The sequence below is a fragment of the Acinonyx jubatus genome, chromosome B3, assembly GCF_027475565.1.
Source record: "Acinonyx jubatus isolate Ajub_Pintada_27869175 chromosome B3, VMU_Ajub_asm_v1.0, whole genome shotgun sequence".
NCBI classification, from domain to species: Eukaryota; Metazoa; Chordata; class Mammalia; order Carnivora; family Felidae; genus Acinonyx; species Acinonyx jubatus.
Window position 1 is genome coordinate 60,960,917 of NC_069386.1, and position 14,095 is coordinate 60,975,011.

Below are 14,095 nucleotides of genomic sequence, written 5' to 3' on the forward strand. Positions count from 1 at the left end.
CCAAGTCAGACACTAACCAGCTGAGCTACCCAGGCACTTTTTTTTTTTTTAATATTTATTTTTGAGAGAGAGCGAGCATGAGTGGAGGAGGGGCAGAGAGAGGGGGGGAAGACAGAGGATCTGAAGTAGGCTCTGTACTGACAGCCCAGAGCCCAATGTGGGGCTCAAACTGAGCCGAAGTCAGACACTTAACTGACTGAGCTACCCAGTGCCCTAGCAATCAATTTCTTCAGTGATCTCCTTCCCCTCCTACAAGGTTCCCCAGCTCTGTGGCTTCATGCCACTCTTCTGAAATTGCTCTGAGGCCACAGAGCACCCTCTGCTATTTCATCTAATGGATGCTCCTCTCTCTTTATTGCCCTGACCATTCAGCAGCATTACCCTGGTTCTTCTATCTCTCCAGCTGCTTGCTCTCCACTTTTCTTGCTTCACTCAAGCCACCAGGGCTGAGCATGGGCCCTGTTCTCTTTTCTCCCCACTTCCAAGGCTTTCAAGTACTGTCTCCGTGTGTATGGCCCCAGATCTCTCACTCCAGCCCATATTTCTCTCTGAATCACAGACCCACATTCCCCAGCTGCCCCCTGAATATCCATGTGGATGCCATTGCCCTACACAGGCACCCCCAGATCAAACACTCATGCAGAGCTGATCTCTACCCCTGCCCTTCCAGACCTACAACTGTACTAGCAGCCCTGGACCTCTACCCCTACCTCGATCTCCCCTTCATCCAGCCACACCCAACCCTGCCAGCCTCATGCCCTGGCGACTGTCAGATCTATCCTTCCTTCTGTCCCCACTGCCTCACCTCAGCTCAGGCCACCTTCATCCTTCCCTAGGCTGTCTTTGGCCTTCCTGCTCCAACCTGACAGAAACCAGGGCTCCTCTTAAGCAGTCTTTTCACTCAGAATTCACAGGAGGCCCCCACCAACCCAGGAGGGATGCCACCTCTACAGCACAGCTAATCAGGCCCAGCCACAGGATGTGGTCCTGCCACCTGTCCAGTCCCGTGTCCAATCCCCCATGCCACTCTGTCCACTCTGTCCCAGCCAGCCTGACCTTTCTTCCTTCTCTTGCACAAGTTGTTCCTTGCCTCTTTTCACCAGAGACCCCTTCTCAGGTTCAGAGCTTGGCCTCATCATTCCCTCCCCCAGAAAGCCTTCCCTGACCACCACCTCCATGTCAGGAGCCCACTCTTGGCCTCCCATCACAGCACATTTCATGCTAAATGGTCCCATTCAGAGTCTCTTAGTACCCTAAGGAGGAAGATTGCTTCACTGCCATATCCCCAGTGCCCAGGTCAGTGTCTGGCATACAGCAGTTTAGTAAATACTTGAATGAATAAGGCTTGAAGAATGGGAGCCCATGTACAGCTGACAGGAAGCCCTCCCCACCCCTGCTCGGTAGAGAGCAGGGCTCTGTTCTGAGCGCCCAAACTGGCTGTCTTGCCCTGCCCTGGCCCAGGAGGCGCTGTCCAAGTCTCCCTGCCACCCGCTGCCCCCTCCTGCTGTGTTGCCCTGACAAACTCCCAGAAGAACTTGGCTGGACTCCACACTTCTCCCATCAATGGTAAGACACGAGGCCACCAACACACCGGGCACAACAGCTGCCCAACTTGGTCAGAGCTGACCCCTCTGGGGACACCCAGACCAATCCAGGGCACCAGCCATAACAGCAGCAGCAGCAAAACATACCACATAGCATCCCAATGTAAACTGATGCTCAGGGGACTGAAGAGTTTTTTGGAGGTCACTAGGCCAGTGAGGCTGGGGTGCAAGCAGGCTCTTCTGCTGCAAGAATGCGGTCACCTGGGCCCTATACCCATTCTGCAGGCCCAGGACTAGAAGCTGAGCCCACTGAGACGTCATTCTGAGACCCTGGGGCTGGGATTTGCACCTGTGGATCAGGGTGGGGAGGAGCAGCCAGGGGCACACAGAGCGGGAACAAGTAGCAGCCAAGAGGGCACCCTGGCAACTCATTCCATTGTGAGCAAGACTCCTGGCAGGTCAAGTTAACAGAGAAAGCACAGATCACACCACAATCCCAGAAGACAACAGTAAACACAATTTTGATCTCAAAATCACAGGGCCACTTAGGTCCTCCAGGCCAGAGTTCTCTGCTATCAGCACTACTCAAGTCATCACCACCCTACTCTAACCCACGTGCTCCTTTAGCAGGAAGCCAGGGGTCCAGTCATGCTGTCACGAAGAGGCAGCAGCTAGAGGAAGACCTGGTGTGACCTCTAAGCCTGCTGGCCTATTTGGGGCAGCTGAGAGCAGGAGCAGGGCACCAGGTCTGTGGGAGGAACACTGCCTACAGGGCTGCCGAGTAGAGCCACATGGGCTGAATTCTGCACGACACTTAGTTGTGAATGGTGCCCGTGAGAGTGCTGTGCCCTGGCTGCTGGTCCTGCCTGCTCAGCCCCCTGGAAGAGAGGGATGGAGACCAAGAGGGAGCCCCTGCCCCTCTCATGAGTCTTCCAGGGCTTTACCGTCTTACTTGCCCCAATGTCCCATCTGAAAAAAGAACCACAATGCAGCACAACACAGATAATAAGAGATCAGTTTATGGGTAACAGTATCGGTCAGACTGAGAAGGTACCAGGCCTTTAGTGAGGAGCTATAGGCCTCAACAGACAAGAAAACAGAGGGACAGGGAAACAAAGCCAGATGGCTAAAAGAGGCCCAGGCAACTGTGCCTGGGCTCCAGATCCAGTTCTGCCCTAGGAATGTGGGAGGAAGAGGAAGAGCAAGACCCGCAGGTGCCTCAGTTCTTGTAAGGCCCCCTTCTCTTCAATCCCTCCTGTCCCTTACCAGCAGGCTGGGACTTTTCACAGGTGGTAGATTTCCAGGGCTAGGAACAGTTGGTCTGGGGATGGGGAGCCAGTGGCCTGGGTGGTATGGGGTTAGCAGCAGCACTGGGGGGAATCTAGTCAGGCACCGCTCAGCAGGGCCCCTATGTCCAGGGCAGGCCCCCCACCCTGCCCACTACACCAACATGGTGCAATAAATAGTTTCAAGTAATAAGTCAGTGTCAGGCAGGAGAACTGGAGACTGCTGGGATAGGCAGGGGCTTAGGGAGAGAAGCTCCCAGCCACCCACCAAGTCCCCTCAGTGACCTCCAGCTGTATCAAGTCCACTGTGTGCCACAGGAGTAGGGATGTGGCCCCATGTCTACGTGGGCACTCCCTGTAGGGGCTCAACCCCTCAGACCAGTGCCAAAGCCTGCTCAGTGGGGCAGAAACAGGGCAGCATGGTGCCCACAGCGTCCACGATGGCTGCCAGGTGCTCATCCTGTGCCTGGGGCCCACAGAGCTGCATGAAGTCTGCCAGGCGTAGCAAGTACTCGAGGTTGTGACCAGAGAAGCCGCGACACGCCAGGATCTGAGTTGCAATGGCCTCTTCAGGCGCAGGGCCCAGGTAACCAGGATTTTGTGGGGTGGCCACATAAGCCAATGCCTTGAGTGGTTGGTCAGGGTTATCTTGGGGGTAGAAGGTGACTTCCTTGGTATCATAGCCACCAAGCACTGCCTCCCGCACGTTCAGGTACTTCAGGGCCTCGCTCACCTGCTCACCTTGAACCTGGTATGCCACACCCCAAGTGCAGCCCTAGGAGGAAACACGGACACCGGGGTCAGTCAAAATAGCTCCTGGCTGGTCCCACCTCAGGTCTGCGCTCTATAAGGCAAGTGGGCAGAGGACTGATGAGTCATCTAGTAGCAATACATCAAGCTCATTCTCCCTTTGTTAACAAGGGCTGACAAGGTGGTCTGCCCCAAGGCAGAAGAGGATTCCTACTCAGAGTGTGGCTTGAGAACCAGTGGTATCATCTGTACACTTAAGTCGAATGTGAGGAATTTAAGGCCCCACCCTGGTCCATTTAAATTGAAATCTGCATTTTAACAAGGTCCTCAGAGGGTTCTTGTGAAAAGCACTGAGCTAGACCACCCTTCCGCTCAGCCAGTGTGGCACCTAATCTAGCCTGCAGCCAAGGACACATAAGCTCTCTTAGACCCTCCATGCTAGGCCCTATGGGGTCTCTCTCTTGACTTGGACACTTACCTCGTGATCTTCAAGTAGGGTCACCACACGGCCAGGCTGAGGAGAAAGGAAAGATTTTTAAAAAGATAAGTTAGGAATCAGCTCTGCCACCGGTCCTAAAGGAAACCCTTATTAACACTGCTGGCCCAGGCCTCAGAGAACCCCACGCATCCAGGGGAAAGTGGAGAGAGTGATGCATGACTACAGGAGAAACAGACACATGGCAGTGGCCCAAAGTGATAAATCAGAAACATTCATCAACATTGTGATCCACAGGATCACAGATTCCAGCCATCACAGTGATCTACTGGGCACAGAAATTTAAGCCACAAAGCCCAAGCACAGGTTTATACACTTCCCCCACCAGCACGGAGGCACCGGCTGCCCAGAGAACCCCAGGGCACTGGTGCCCACTACCCTGCCCCCAACTCCTGCATTCCCCTGAGCATAGTCAGATGCTCACCATCTTGTCGCTGCCCCGATGGAAGGTGTCTCCCTGCCAGAAGCGGCGGCTATAGCCGCGCACGAAACCCACACGGCTGTCACTGTAGGCGAAGTCGGGCCTCCACACGAGAGAGCCGTACCCGAATATCCACAGGGCTTGAGGGTCACCGTCATCCCGGGGGTGCTGCACCGGTGACGAAGTGGGCGGCGAGGCGGGAGGGGTGTTCTGGGCTGTGGACTCCTGCTTCATGGTGCCGGGCACAGGGACGAGCCCGGCGGCCTCCGGGGCTGGTCTCCGGCGCGGGCACGGAAGGACCAACGGACGCGCACACCTGGCCTGGCACCGCTTGGTCGCTCCAGCTACGCTGCCCCTTCGGAGGCGCCTTTTAAACCCTCCGGCCAGGAGGGCCCCCGCCCACCGCGCCAGCTGTCGCGGTGATTGGGGCGGGGCAAGTCCCCCTTTTGACCAATCACTTTCGTGTTTTGCTTCCCGGTTAACCGCGCCGCCCTCTGAGTGGGTAACTGAGGGACCTGCCCCAGACCCAGCTCGCCCGCTGATTGGCTCGGTTCCACCTCTGTAGCAAATCTGGCAGGAGTGATGCAACCGCGGGGGAGGTTTTCCCAGCTCCGGCATGCAGCAAGGGCACCTCGGATTGCGTCAGGCGGCGGGCAGTGGGCACCGACGCGGGCACTGGTCGTCTCTCCGGCAGCCCCTCCTTGGCCTGAGCCCTTCAGCAACCAGGACCGGCGGGTCACAGGTGGGCGTCGCCTCAGCATCCCTGCGGGTGCACCTGGTCGGGTCACAGCCCCTAGTTAGCACGGACTCATTACCAGGGTCTGTGCAGGGCACGTCCCGCAGGAGCTCTATGGGAGGCGTAAGCGCCCGTCTCTGGGGCTCCTCCGCCTGGGAGCACGTCACGTACTCTAGAGAAGCAGTTGGAGACACCTTCTGCATTCCACACAGGTGCCTCACGCGGTTGGCCCGCGTGAGCAAATGGAGAAACTGAGTCACGGGGCTGGCAAGTGGTTCTGCAGAAGCTGCGAGGCTGAGTCAGGCCGGGCGCCGGGAACCTGCGGGCCTCACGTGAGGGGTACGCCCAGGGCCAGTTGTGGAACCCTCTGAGCCCAGGTAGGCTTGGGGTGGAGCACTTGCAACCACCTATGTCACTTTGGTGGTGGTGTCCAGACCTGCGGAGAGAGGCCATAAAGACAGGCCTCTGTCCTTCTCTGCCCTGAGGCGAGAAGTTTAGTTCTGCTCAGACCTGAAACTTTTGCAACAATGACTGGGTTCATCCTTAGGCACAGAAGTTCCAGGACCTTCCGTAAGCGGCAGGCAACGCAGCCAAATTGACGCTCCCATACGACGGTGAGCAGCTACCGGCCTTCTCTCTTGGCTGTTGGCCTCCTGACCCACGGAGGGTCTGCAGGCTGTCTGGGTTGAGCCCCCTCAGCAGGGGCAAAAGGCTGCCCCTGGGCATGTCTCTGGCTGGAAAGGGGGAACAGAGGCAGCAGCAGACCTGCCCCGCCCCCCACACTGCAGAACAGCCTCGGGGAAACTGCTAATGAGGTCCAGGGTGAGCCCTCTGGCAGGCGAAATGGGCAATATTGCTTCTCATTATATTCTAATTAGATGTTTAAACTAAAAATCACCTGCAAACTTACAGTAGTCATTCCAGAAGTGTTTAAGATACACACAAAGGTGTGTAAGTTGCACTTCAGTGTGTAGAGTATGAAGCTAGTCTGTAAAAGCAAAATAAATTACACATTAATATTTGTAAAAGAAGTAATCTGGAAGCATATACCTAAACTGTTAACAGAGCCTGTCACCAGAGAAGAACTTGCAATATAAAATGTAAATGTTTATGAAAAAGTTTGCTGGTGGTGGTAGCTGTTGTTTGTTTTGGTTTTGTCTCTTACATGGAGCATGAATTACTTTTCCAATTGGAAAAAAAATACAGGCAAAATGGTTGTTTCTGTCATTTCTTTCCCTCCGTTCTCCATGTTCACTCTCGCCTCTTCTGTACCCCCCATCCTGTCCCCTTTAGTCCATATGGCCGCCTCCTTTGCTACTAGCTTCTTAAGAAGAATATCCCCACCTCCTCTACCACCTTTCAGTAGTGGGATAGGAGGCAGGAAACTGGTACCAACATATTCCTGGAAGCATCTAAATTTGCACAAACAGTGCTTTGAAACAGCAACTTAGTGATACAAATCAAAAGTCAAAATGTCCCTGGCCTTTGACCCAATACTTCCACTCCAGGAAATTATTCAAAATATGGGAAAAGTCATATGCCTAAAGATTTTTCAATGCATGGTTATTTATTATAGCAAAACAAAAGAAGAGAAACTACCTAAATATCCCAAAATAGCTAAACATTTAAGTAACTTACGAGATTACTCCGCGTGGTGGAGAACTACACACAAAGAGAATAACTTAAACATGTAGCAATAGATGATTAAATAAATTTGATATAGACATAAAATTAAAGCTCTGTGGTCATTAAAACAGATGTATGCCTATACTTACTGACATGGGAACCTATCTGTGATGTATGATTCAGGGAAAAAACAAGTTATAAAATAACAAACTGTTTTAAACTTAAAAAGTCTATAGTGTGTATTTGCATAGAAAAAATCCAGAAGAACACATAAAAAGTTCAGTGATTACCTCTGATTAGTAGGACTACATGAGATGTGCACTTTCTTTTTTATGCCAATTCAGATGGTCTGGGATTGTCTAAGAGAACATAAACCACTTCTATTTAGAAAAGAAAAAGTCAAAATAAAAATGCATTATGAGGGGCACCTGAGTGGCTCAGTCAATTCTCACGGTTGTGAGTTCAAGCCCCACATTGGGCTCCGTGCTGGGTGTGAAGCCTACTTAAAAAAAAATCCACTAGGAAAACAATGTAGTAAAAATGCCTAGGACTACATAGTCAGGCAAAAATGCATAATAACCATCACATGCACTATGATTAAAACTATTAAAACAATAACAAGATACATGAGGAAAAAGAGGGGGGCATCATATACTAATGATGGATGTGTTGCAGGTGATTCTTTGTTTTTCAAGGCTTATGAAATGTAATTTTTAATAAAAGTTTAAAGGGTAGGTAAGGTTTTCTGGGCGCTGAGGCAGAGAGTATATTGGAATTACCTGGGGAACATTTTCAAGATCAGACCTCCTCCCAACGGAACAAAGCCGGCTGGTGAGGTCATCAGTAAGAACCACTTGTTCCAGGAAAGTTAGGCACTTCCTCCTCTGTGCTTCCACAACCTCTTACCTCGCTTCTGTTTATCGGTCCCCTCCACCTCATGCCTATAACAGAAATCATTTATTGAATGCTTACCACGAGCTAGGTAGTTTGCTAAATGCTTTACATTCGTTCTAATTACAAACTTCTCTCCTACTTTGTGAGGGAAATATCATTTCACAGGTGAGCAAACTGAGCATAGGGAAGTTAGGTAACCCACTCGTGGTGATGCCACAGCAAGGCAAGTTGTGGAGCCTAGATCTAAAGGCAGGCAGTCCCACCCCAGAGCCTCCTTGCTGGTAAGCTTTGCATATCCTGCTTTCTGAGAACCTGAGAGCTCCCTGAAAGCAGACTTCATCTTTTAAGCCCCCAGGGGACCCACACAGGACTGGCTCATGGAAGGTTCTCCATAAAAGTAGGTAGAAGAAGTGGAGCTTTTACTTTGAAAAGGCCAGGGCAGCCTGGGGTTCAGAGGAGGAGGAATCTTGCAAGACACGGGTTCAACCTTGACCTCTCAAAATAGGAATCCCCACAAAAGTTGGCCCAGGGGTCTTGGCCACCTTCCTGGGAAGAAGTCTTGCCTGTTTCCATTCCTCACTTATCCTTGCCAACACGTGTCTCCTTCCCTTCTAGTGGGACACTCCCAGGCAGTAAATCATCCCACTCAGCAGTGCCTCTGTAACATCTGCAAGCAGCCATCCCCACTTTCTTCTGAAAATCCCCTCAGGAAGGGGCTGCAGATGTCATACCCACAGAAGTACCAGCTCATGAGAGAGGATCACCTCCACCTCGAAGAGTGGCAAATGATTTGCACATGAGGCACCCATGATGGCTTCCTTTTTTAGTCCTTTCCCAACTTAATCTTTCCTTATTGTTCCCCTTCAGGCAATCACTTCTCATTTCCTTATAATCTGTTCCTACTCACTTCTTCAGTCACTGCAATCAACTTCTGGTATCATTGGACACAATCATCTGAAACAAGGGAAGGATGTGTTTGGAAGCTGGGGGAAATCATACTAATTTATTATGCTAACCGATGAGGTTACTTGATAAAGCTGCTGATCCCCAAGGGATGAAAACGCTTCCTAGACATGGGCTCTAAACCCAGCTTGCCCAGATTTGAGCCCAGCTCCATCATTTACCATCAGGCTCACTGTCTCTGGTTCTCAGTTTTCTCAACTGTGAAATGAGGAATAATAGTATCCATCTTGTAGGTTCTGATGAGGATTGAAAGAAATAAAACCTCAGGGGAACCTGGGTGGTTCAGTCGGTTAAGCATCTGACTGGCTCAGGTCATGTTTTCGCAGTTTGTGAGTTCCAGCCCCACATCCGGCTCTGTGCTGACAGCTCGGAACCTGGAGCCTCCTGCAGATTCTGTGTCTCCGTCTCACTCTGTCTCTCTCTCAAAAATAAACATAACAGAGAGAGAGAGAGAGAGAGAAAGAAAGAACACCTCAGCCAGCACCTGGTTCCTTATTTTTACTACAAACTATACACTTTCCATTTTATTCAGGATAGAGCCATAGTCTACTATTGTGATTTATAACAAGAAATATATATTTGGTCTTCATCCTGTTCCTGGCACAGAGCTTCTAAAAGCCTTGGAATTTCCTCAGTGATAAGAGTGAGAAAGGTGATAAACAAGCTCATATCAACCACACCTGAGTTTAGTTTATTTGTGTGTGGGGGGGGGGGGACTTTTGGGAAGTCCCTAAGGATTGGGGGTGGGGGAAAAGGGCTGGTTGCCAGGGAAACCAGCCATGTGATTAGAGGGCTGGAACTCTCAGCCCCAACTTCCATCCTCTGGGTAAGGGAGAGAAGGGCTAGAGATTGAGTTCAGTCACCTGTGGCCAATGATTTGATCAACCAATGATTCAATCAACCACACCTATGTAATGAAGCCTCCATAAAAACCCCAAAGGAAAGGGGTGTGGTCAGCTTCTGGGTTGTTAAATTCACGGGGGTGCTAGAAGGATGGCCTACTGAAAGAGGACCTGAAAGCTCTGGGCCCCTTCCCGCATACCTTGCCCTATGGGTCTCTTCCTTCTGGCTGCTCTTGAGTTCTATCCGCTTATAATAAGCCAGTAATTTAGTAATCTGAGTTCTGTGATCCACTCCAGCAAATTAATCAAACCTAAAGAGGGAGTTGTGGGAACCTCTACCCTATCTATAGTGGTTAGAAGCACAAGTAACCTGGACTTTTCACTGGCATCTGAGGTGGAGGCAGTCTTGTGGGGCTGATGCCGTCACCAGGCAGATGGTGTCAGGACTAAGTTAAATTGCCGCATGTCCAGCTGGGGTGGCAGAATTGCTGGGTATGTGGAAAACCCCCAGGTCTGGTGTCAGAAGTGAAGTATGGTCATAGCAGAGTATTGAGAATAGATGAAAAGCACAGGAAGGGTTTGTTTTTCTTCACTCTACCTCTCGAGTCTGACACAGGTCAGAAGAATTGAGTAGGTCAGGAAAGTGGTCCTGGTATTGTTATTGATTCAATGGAGGAAACCTCCGGTTATCTCACCCTCAGGTCTTGCCATACAATTCACAGATTATTCTAGCAAATAGGGTGCTAAAGGAGTGTTTTTAAAAGGCAGGACGGGTGACAGTCTGCCCCAAGCCCATTATTAATAGAACAGTTGCTTGAGCTGAGATTTTCTGTGCATGCTTGGAGGGGTGGGATGCTAAAATAAATGAGGGGCACCTGGGTGGCTCAGCTGGTTAAGCATTCGACTCTTGGTTTTGGGCTTAGGTCATCATCTCACAGCTCATGGGTTGGAGCCCTGCATCGAGCTCTGCAATGACAGCACAGGGCCTACTTGGGATTCTCTCTCCCTCTCTCTTTATCTCTCCCCTGCTGGTGCATGCACACATGCACCCACACTCTCTCTCTCAAAATAAACTTTAAAAGATAAATGGGGGCACCTGGGTGGCTCAGTCGGTTAAGCGTCCGACTTCGGCTTAGGTCATGATCTCATGGTTTGTGGTCTCGAGCCCCACATTGGGCTCCATGCTGACAGCTCAGAGCCTGGAGCCTGCTTCGGATTCTGTATCTCCCTCTTTCTGCTCCTCCCCCACTCAAGCTCTCTCTCTTGCTGTCTCTCTCTCAAAAATAAACATTAAAAAAATTTTAAAAATTTAATGAATAAAATAAATAATGCACAATCTATGAGGGGCTACACCTCCCACAGACTTCTGGGAGATAAGCGTGTCCTCACTTCCTTGGCCCATGTGCAAGGACATAGGTCCTGTCAACACCGGCAAAAGGATGGGAAGAAGGAATGGCTGAATCCCCCAATACAGTCTGCCTCAGGTGAGGGAGAAAAGACAGCTGTTGTGCTGGTTATGCCGGCTGGATCCAGGGCCAAGGGGGGAAGCTTACTTGGTTCCCTGTCTACAAAAGCAGGGACTGGAAGGATTCTCCCTTCCTGTGTCCTGACAGAAGGGTGCATGGGATAGTGGGAAAAACTGGCTCCACTTCTAGCTTCTAAGGAGCGAGGAAGACACAGCTGATAGGGCACCCTGGTGTGGCCAGCGTTCCAATTACTCAGACCTCAGACCTCGGGCCGTAGACCACCTGGAAGGGGAGGGGCCAGGGCTCCAGCAGAGGGCTGGGATGGCTGAGACTCTTTCCTGATTCTGAGGAGTGAGGAAGGTGCCTTTTGTGGCAGCAGGAAGTGGCTGGATGCAGGGCTGAGGAGACCGGCAATGAGGAGCATGTCAGTGGAGTGGCAGGGATGCTGAGGAGGCCCATGGGACCAGAGCCAAACGTCAGACCCCGCAGAAATGCTACAGTGAGGTAAGACCTGGCTTAAGAGAATCTAGAAAAACAATCTATGTGGAGAAGTATATGACTCAGGCCCACAGAGAGCCAAGAAAGTAAAGCCCCTTAAATGAGAGCAGCTGGGACATCATCCCCCATGAGCCTATTGCAAATGGGAAGGAGATTCTAGAAACTTTTAGATAGAGGAGGAAGCACAGAGTGAATGGAGTCACTGGTGGAGAGGATACCCAACAGACTGGGCCTAAGAGGACGGGCCTGGCCTGATGTTTGCCAGGGTGGGCAAGGGACAGCAATTCTTGGACAAGCCAAGTGGCACGGGCAGTGCTAATGCCCATGGCTTGCTTTGCCTCCAAACTGAGCAAGGAAGCAAGAACACTAGAGACAGACAGGCTGGCCATGCCTGGCAGGGCTTTGGCTCTGCCCTGCAGGGGGTGCCATGACATAGGACAGGCTCCTGCCCAGAGCTGACTTGTGGCTAAATCCAGACTCTGGAGATGCTAGTTACCTTGTGTCTGACGTAGCTTTGACTGTCCTTTTGGATCCTGCATTGTGGACTCAGAGGTCTTTGGGCATGAAGGGAACAGGCTGAGCCCGCTCTTGGCCTGAGTGTTAGAAGGGTACAGTGCCCCAGAGGCCAGGGAAAAGGTGGCAAAAGACACTTGTGACAGATCTCCAAGGGAAAGAGGACTATTGAGGACTTGGGGTCCTGCCATCCCTTCCCAGAGCCAGGGTCCCCTTTCCCCTATTCCCACATCAGAGGCTGACCTAAACAAGTAGTGTTCCTTGAAGACAGGGGCACGTCAGGAAGCAATGGTGGAGACAACCTGGGATCTCAGTCACCTCCTTGATCCTAAGGCTACTGCTGGGACTATCCAGCCAGCCTCCAAGCTCCTTTCTAGCCCACCACCCATCCTGTGGGCTGGGAGAGTAGAAGCTCCAGAAAATGGTTTGTTGGCATAAGCTTGAGAAGGATTAACCACCATTGGGGAACTCATTGCTGACGAATATTTTCATGCACCAACTCATTCCAACCTCACAGTAATGTGCAAGAGGTATTAGCATCCCCTGAGAGGTTAGAGATAATTAACTGGATGGTTAGCCTCCTTGGGCAGAGACCATGTTTTATTGCCAATGACTGGCGTATAAAAGGTGCTCGGTCAGTGTGGAAGGAATGCAGAAATAGATGGACTTGTGTCCCAGGTCACCTGGCAATGAGAAGTGTTGCTGCAAAGGAGCTTCAGTCTCCCAACTCAGACCAGGCGCCCTTTCCAGGGCTGAGGACTGAGGACTGGGAGGTGGTGGGGGGGAGCTGTTTGTATGCGAAAGAATCTCGCTTCTCTGGATACCCTGAGGCGTATTTCCGGGAGGCTTGCGCTGAGCTCTCTTCAGTTTACTCCCTCGGGGTGGGGGCCTGTAGAGAGCTCTGCACCACAGAGACAAAAAACTGAACTCGTGGCCGCCGCCCCGTCCCCCGGCTAGTCTCGTCGGGCCCTAGGATTGAGAAGGGCGGACCCCGGACCCCCGGCGAGAGACTGCGGCCCCCAGCCGTGCGCAGCCCCGCCGGCCGCGCAGCGCCCTCTGGTGCCGGGCAGCGGGGACCCGGCAGTCCGGCCCGCTGGCCCGCCGGCGACACCCGCTTGCCGCGGCCCCGGCCCCGCGTGGGCTCCCAGGCCGGGGGCGGGATTAGGGGAGGCAGGAGGTGGAGACTAGCGAGTGGGGGCGTCTCCGAGAAACTAGCGGCCTTCGGCAGCTTCCCGGCCCGGGAAGTGAGCCGGGGTCGGGAGGCCGCAAACAGGAAGTCGGGCTGTAACAAAGAGCGCGGGGGGCGGGGAGCTGCGGGACCTCCGGGGCGCCCGGCGGCGGCTGCGGCTGCGGCAGGTGGAGTGCCGACACAGCGAGAGCGCCGCACCTGCATTTTCCGCCGCGCGGGGCTCCGGGTCGGCCGGGATACGGCTGGGCCAAGGGGCCGAACCGTGCGCCCTGGGCGCGGCCACCCGGGGAAGTCGCATCCTCTCCCCGGGAAGGGACAGTCACAGTTCCCTGAGTGAATCACTTCCATCCCCTTCCCGGAATGCGGCAGGCCACGTGGGACGGAGGGCTGGGTTCGCCGATCCTGCTTAGGAAGGGCTGGGAGAGATGCAGGGGCAGGAGAGCCTTGTGTGTGGGTCCCCATCACAGATGTAGCATCCATCCATTACTGCCTGAGTGTGATGGCCTTATCTAGCCTAGGATGGAGGGGGCGGATAGGAGCCACTGTCCTTTTTTCCTACCCCTTAACCAGTCTGACCTCGGTGCTAAGGCAGGGGAGGGGGCCCTGGTTTAACAAGTAGGATAAAGGCATTCCTCCCGTCACAGCCTCTTACTGACTCATCTCCCCACAGAGAGATGCAGGTGGTTAGGAGCCAGTGGGCCCTGGAAAAGCAGCTGTCCCAGAGCTGGAGGTCACCATGGGGCCAGATTAGCCTTTGGGCTGGGCACTGCCTCCAGCCTGTTAAGGAACCGCTGAACTCTGATTTCTCTTATGAAATACTCAGGTGAATGAAACGGGCATTTGCTAAACCATGGAGAGCATTTCCCAGTGC

General features: G+C 52.6%; 1 protein-coding gene across 1 annotated transcript; it reads right to left on the bottom strand.

The window, feature by feature from the left end:
- Positions 1-2,547: 2,547 nt before the first annotated feature.
- On the bottom strand, positions 2,548-4,875 carry CHAC1 (ChaC glutathione specific gamma-glutamylcyclotransferase 1). The gene is made up of 3 exons (XM_015064958.3): positions 4,501-4,875; positions 4,059-4,094; positions 2,548-3,605 (listed from the first exon to the last, which is right to left on the bottom strand). Exons 1-3 carry the CDS (start codon positions 4,729-4,731, stop codon positions 3,204-3,206), a joined length of 669 nt encoding a protein of 222 aa, XP_014920444.2. The 5' UTR covers positions 4,732-4,875; the 3' UTR covers positions 2,548-3,203.
- Between the last annotated feature and the right edge of the window lie 9,220 nt (positions 4,876-14,095).

What these genes read in the sequence shown, in the direction of transcription:
- CHAC1 (XM_015064958.3), bottom strand. Translation starts at nt 4,731, where the DNA reads ATGAAGCAGGAGTCCACAGCCCAGAACACCCCTCCCGCCTCGCCGCCC. An exon ending in ATCGGGGCAGCGACAAGATG is followed by an intron (nt 4,095 to 4,500) that starts GTGAGCATCTGA and finishes CTTTCTCCTCAG; the next exon opens with CCTGGCCGTGTGGTGACCCT. An exon ending in CCCTACTTGAAGATCACGAG is followed by an intron (nt 3,606 to 4,058) that starts GTAAGTGTCCAA and finishes GTTTCCTCCTAG; the next exon opens with GGCTGCACTTGGGGTGTGGC.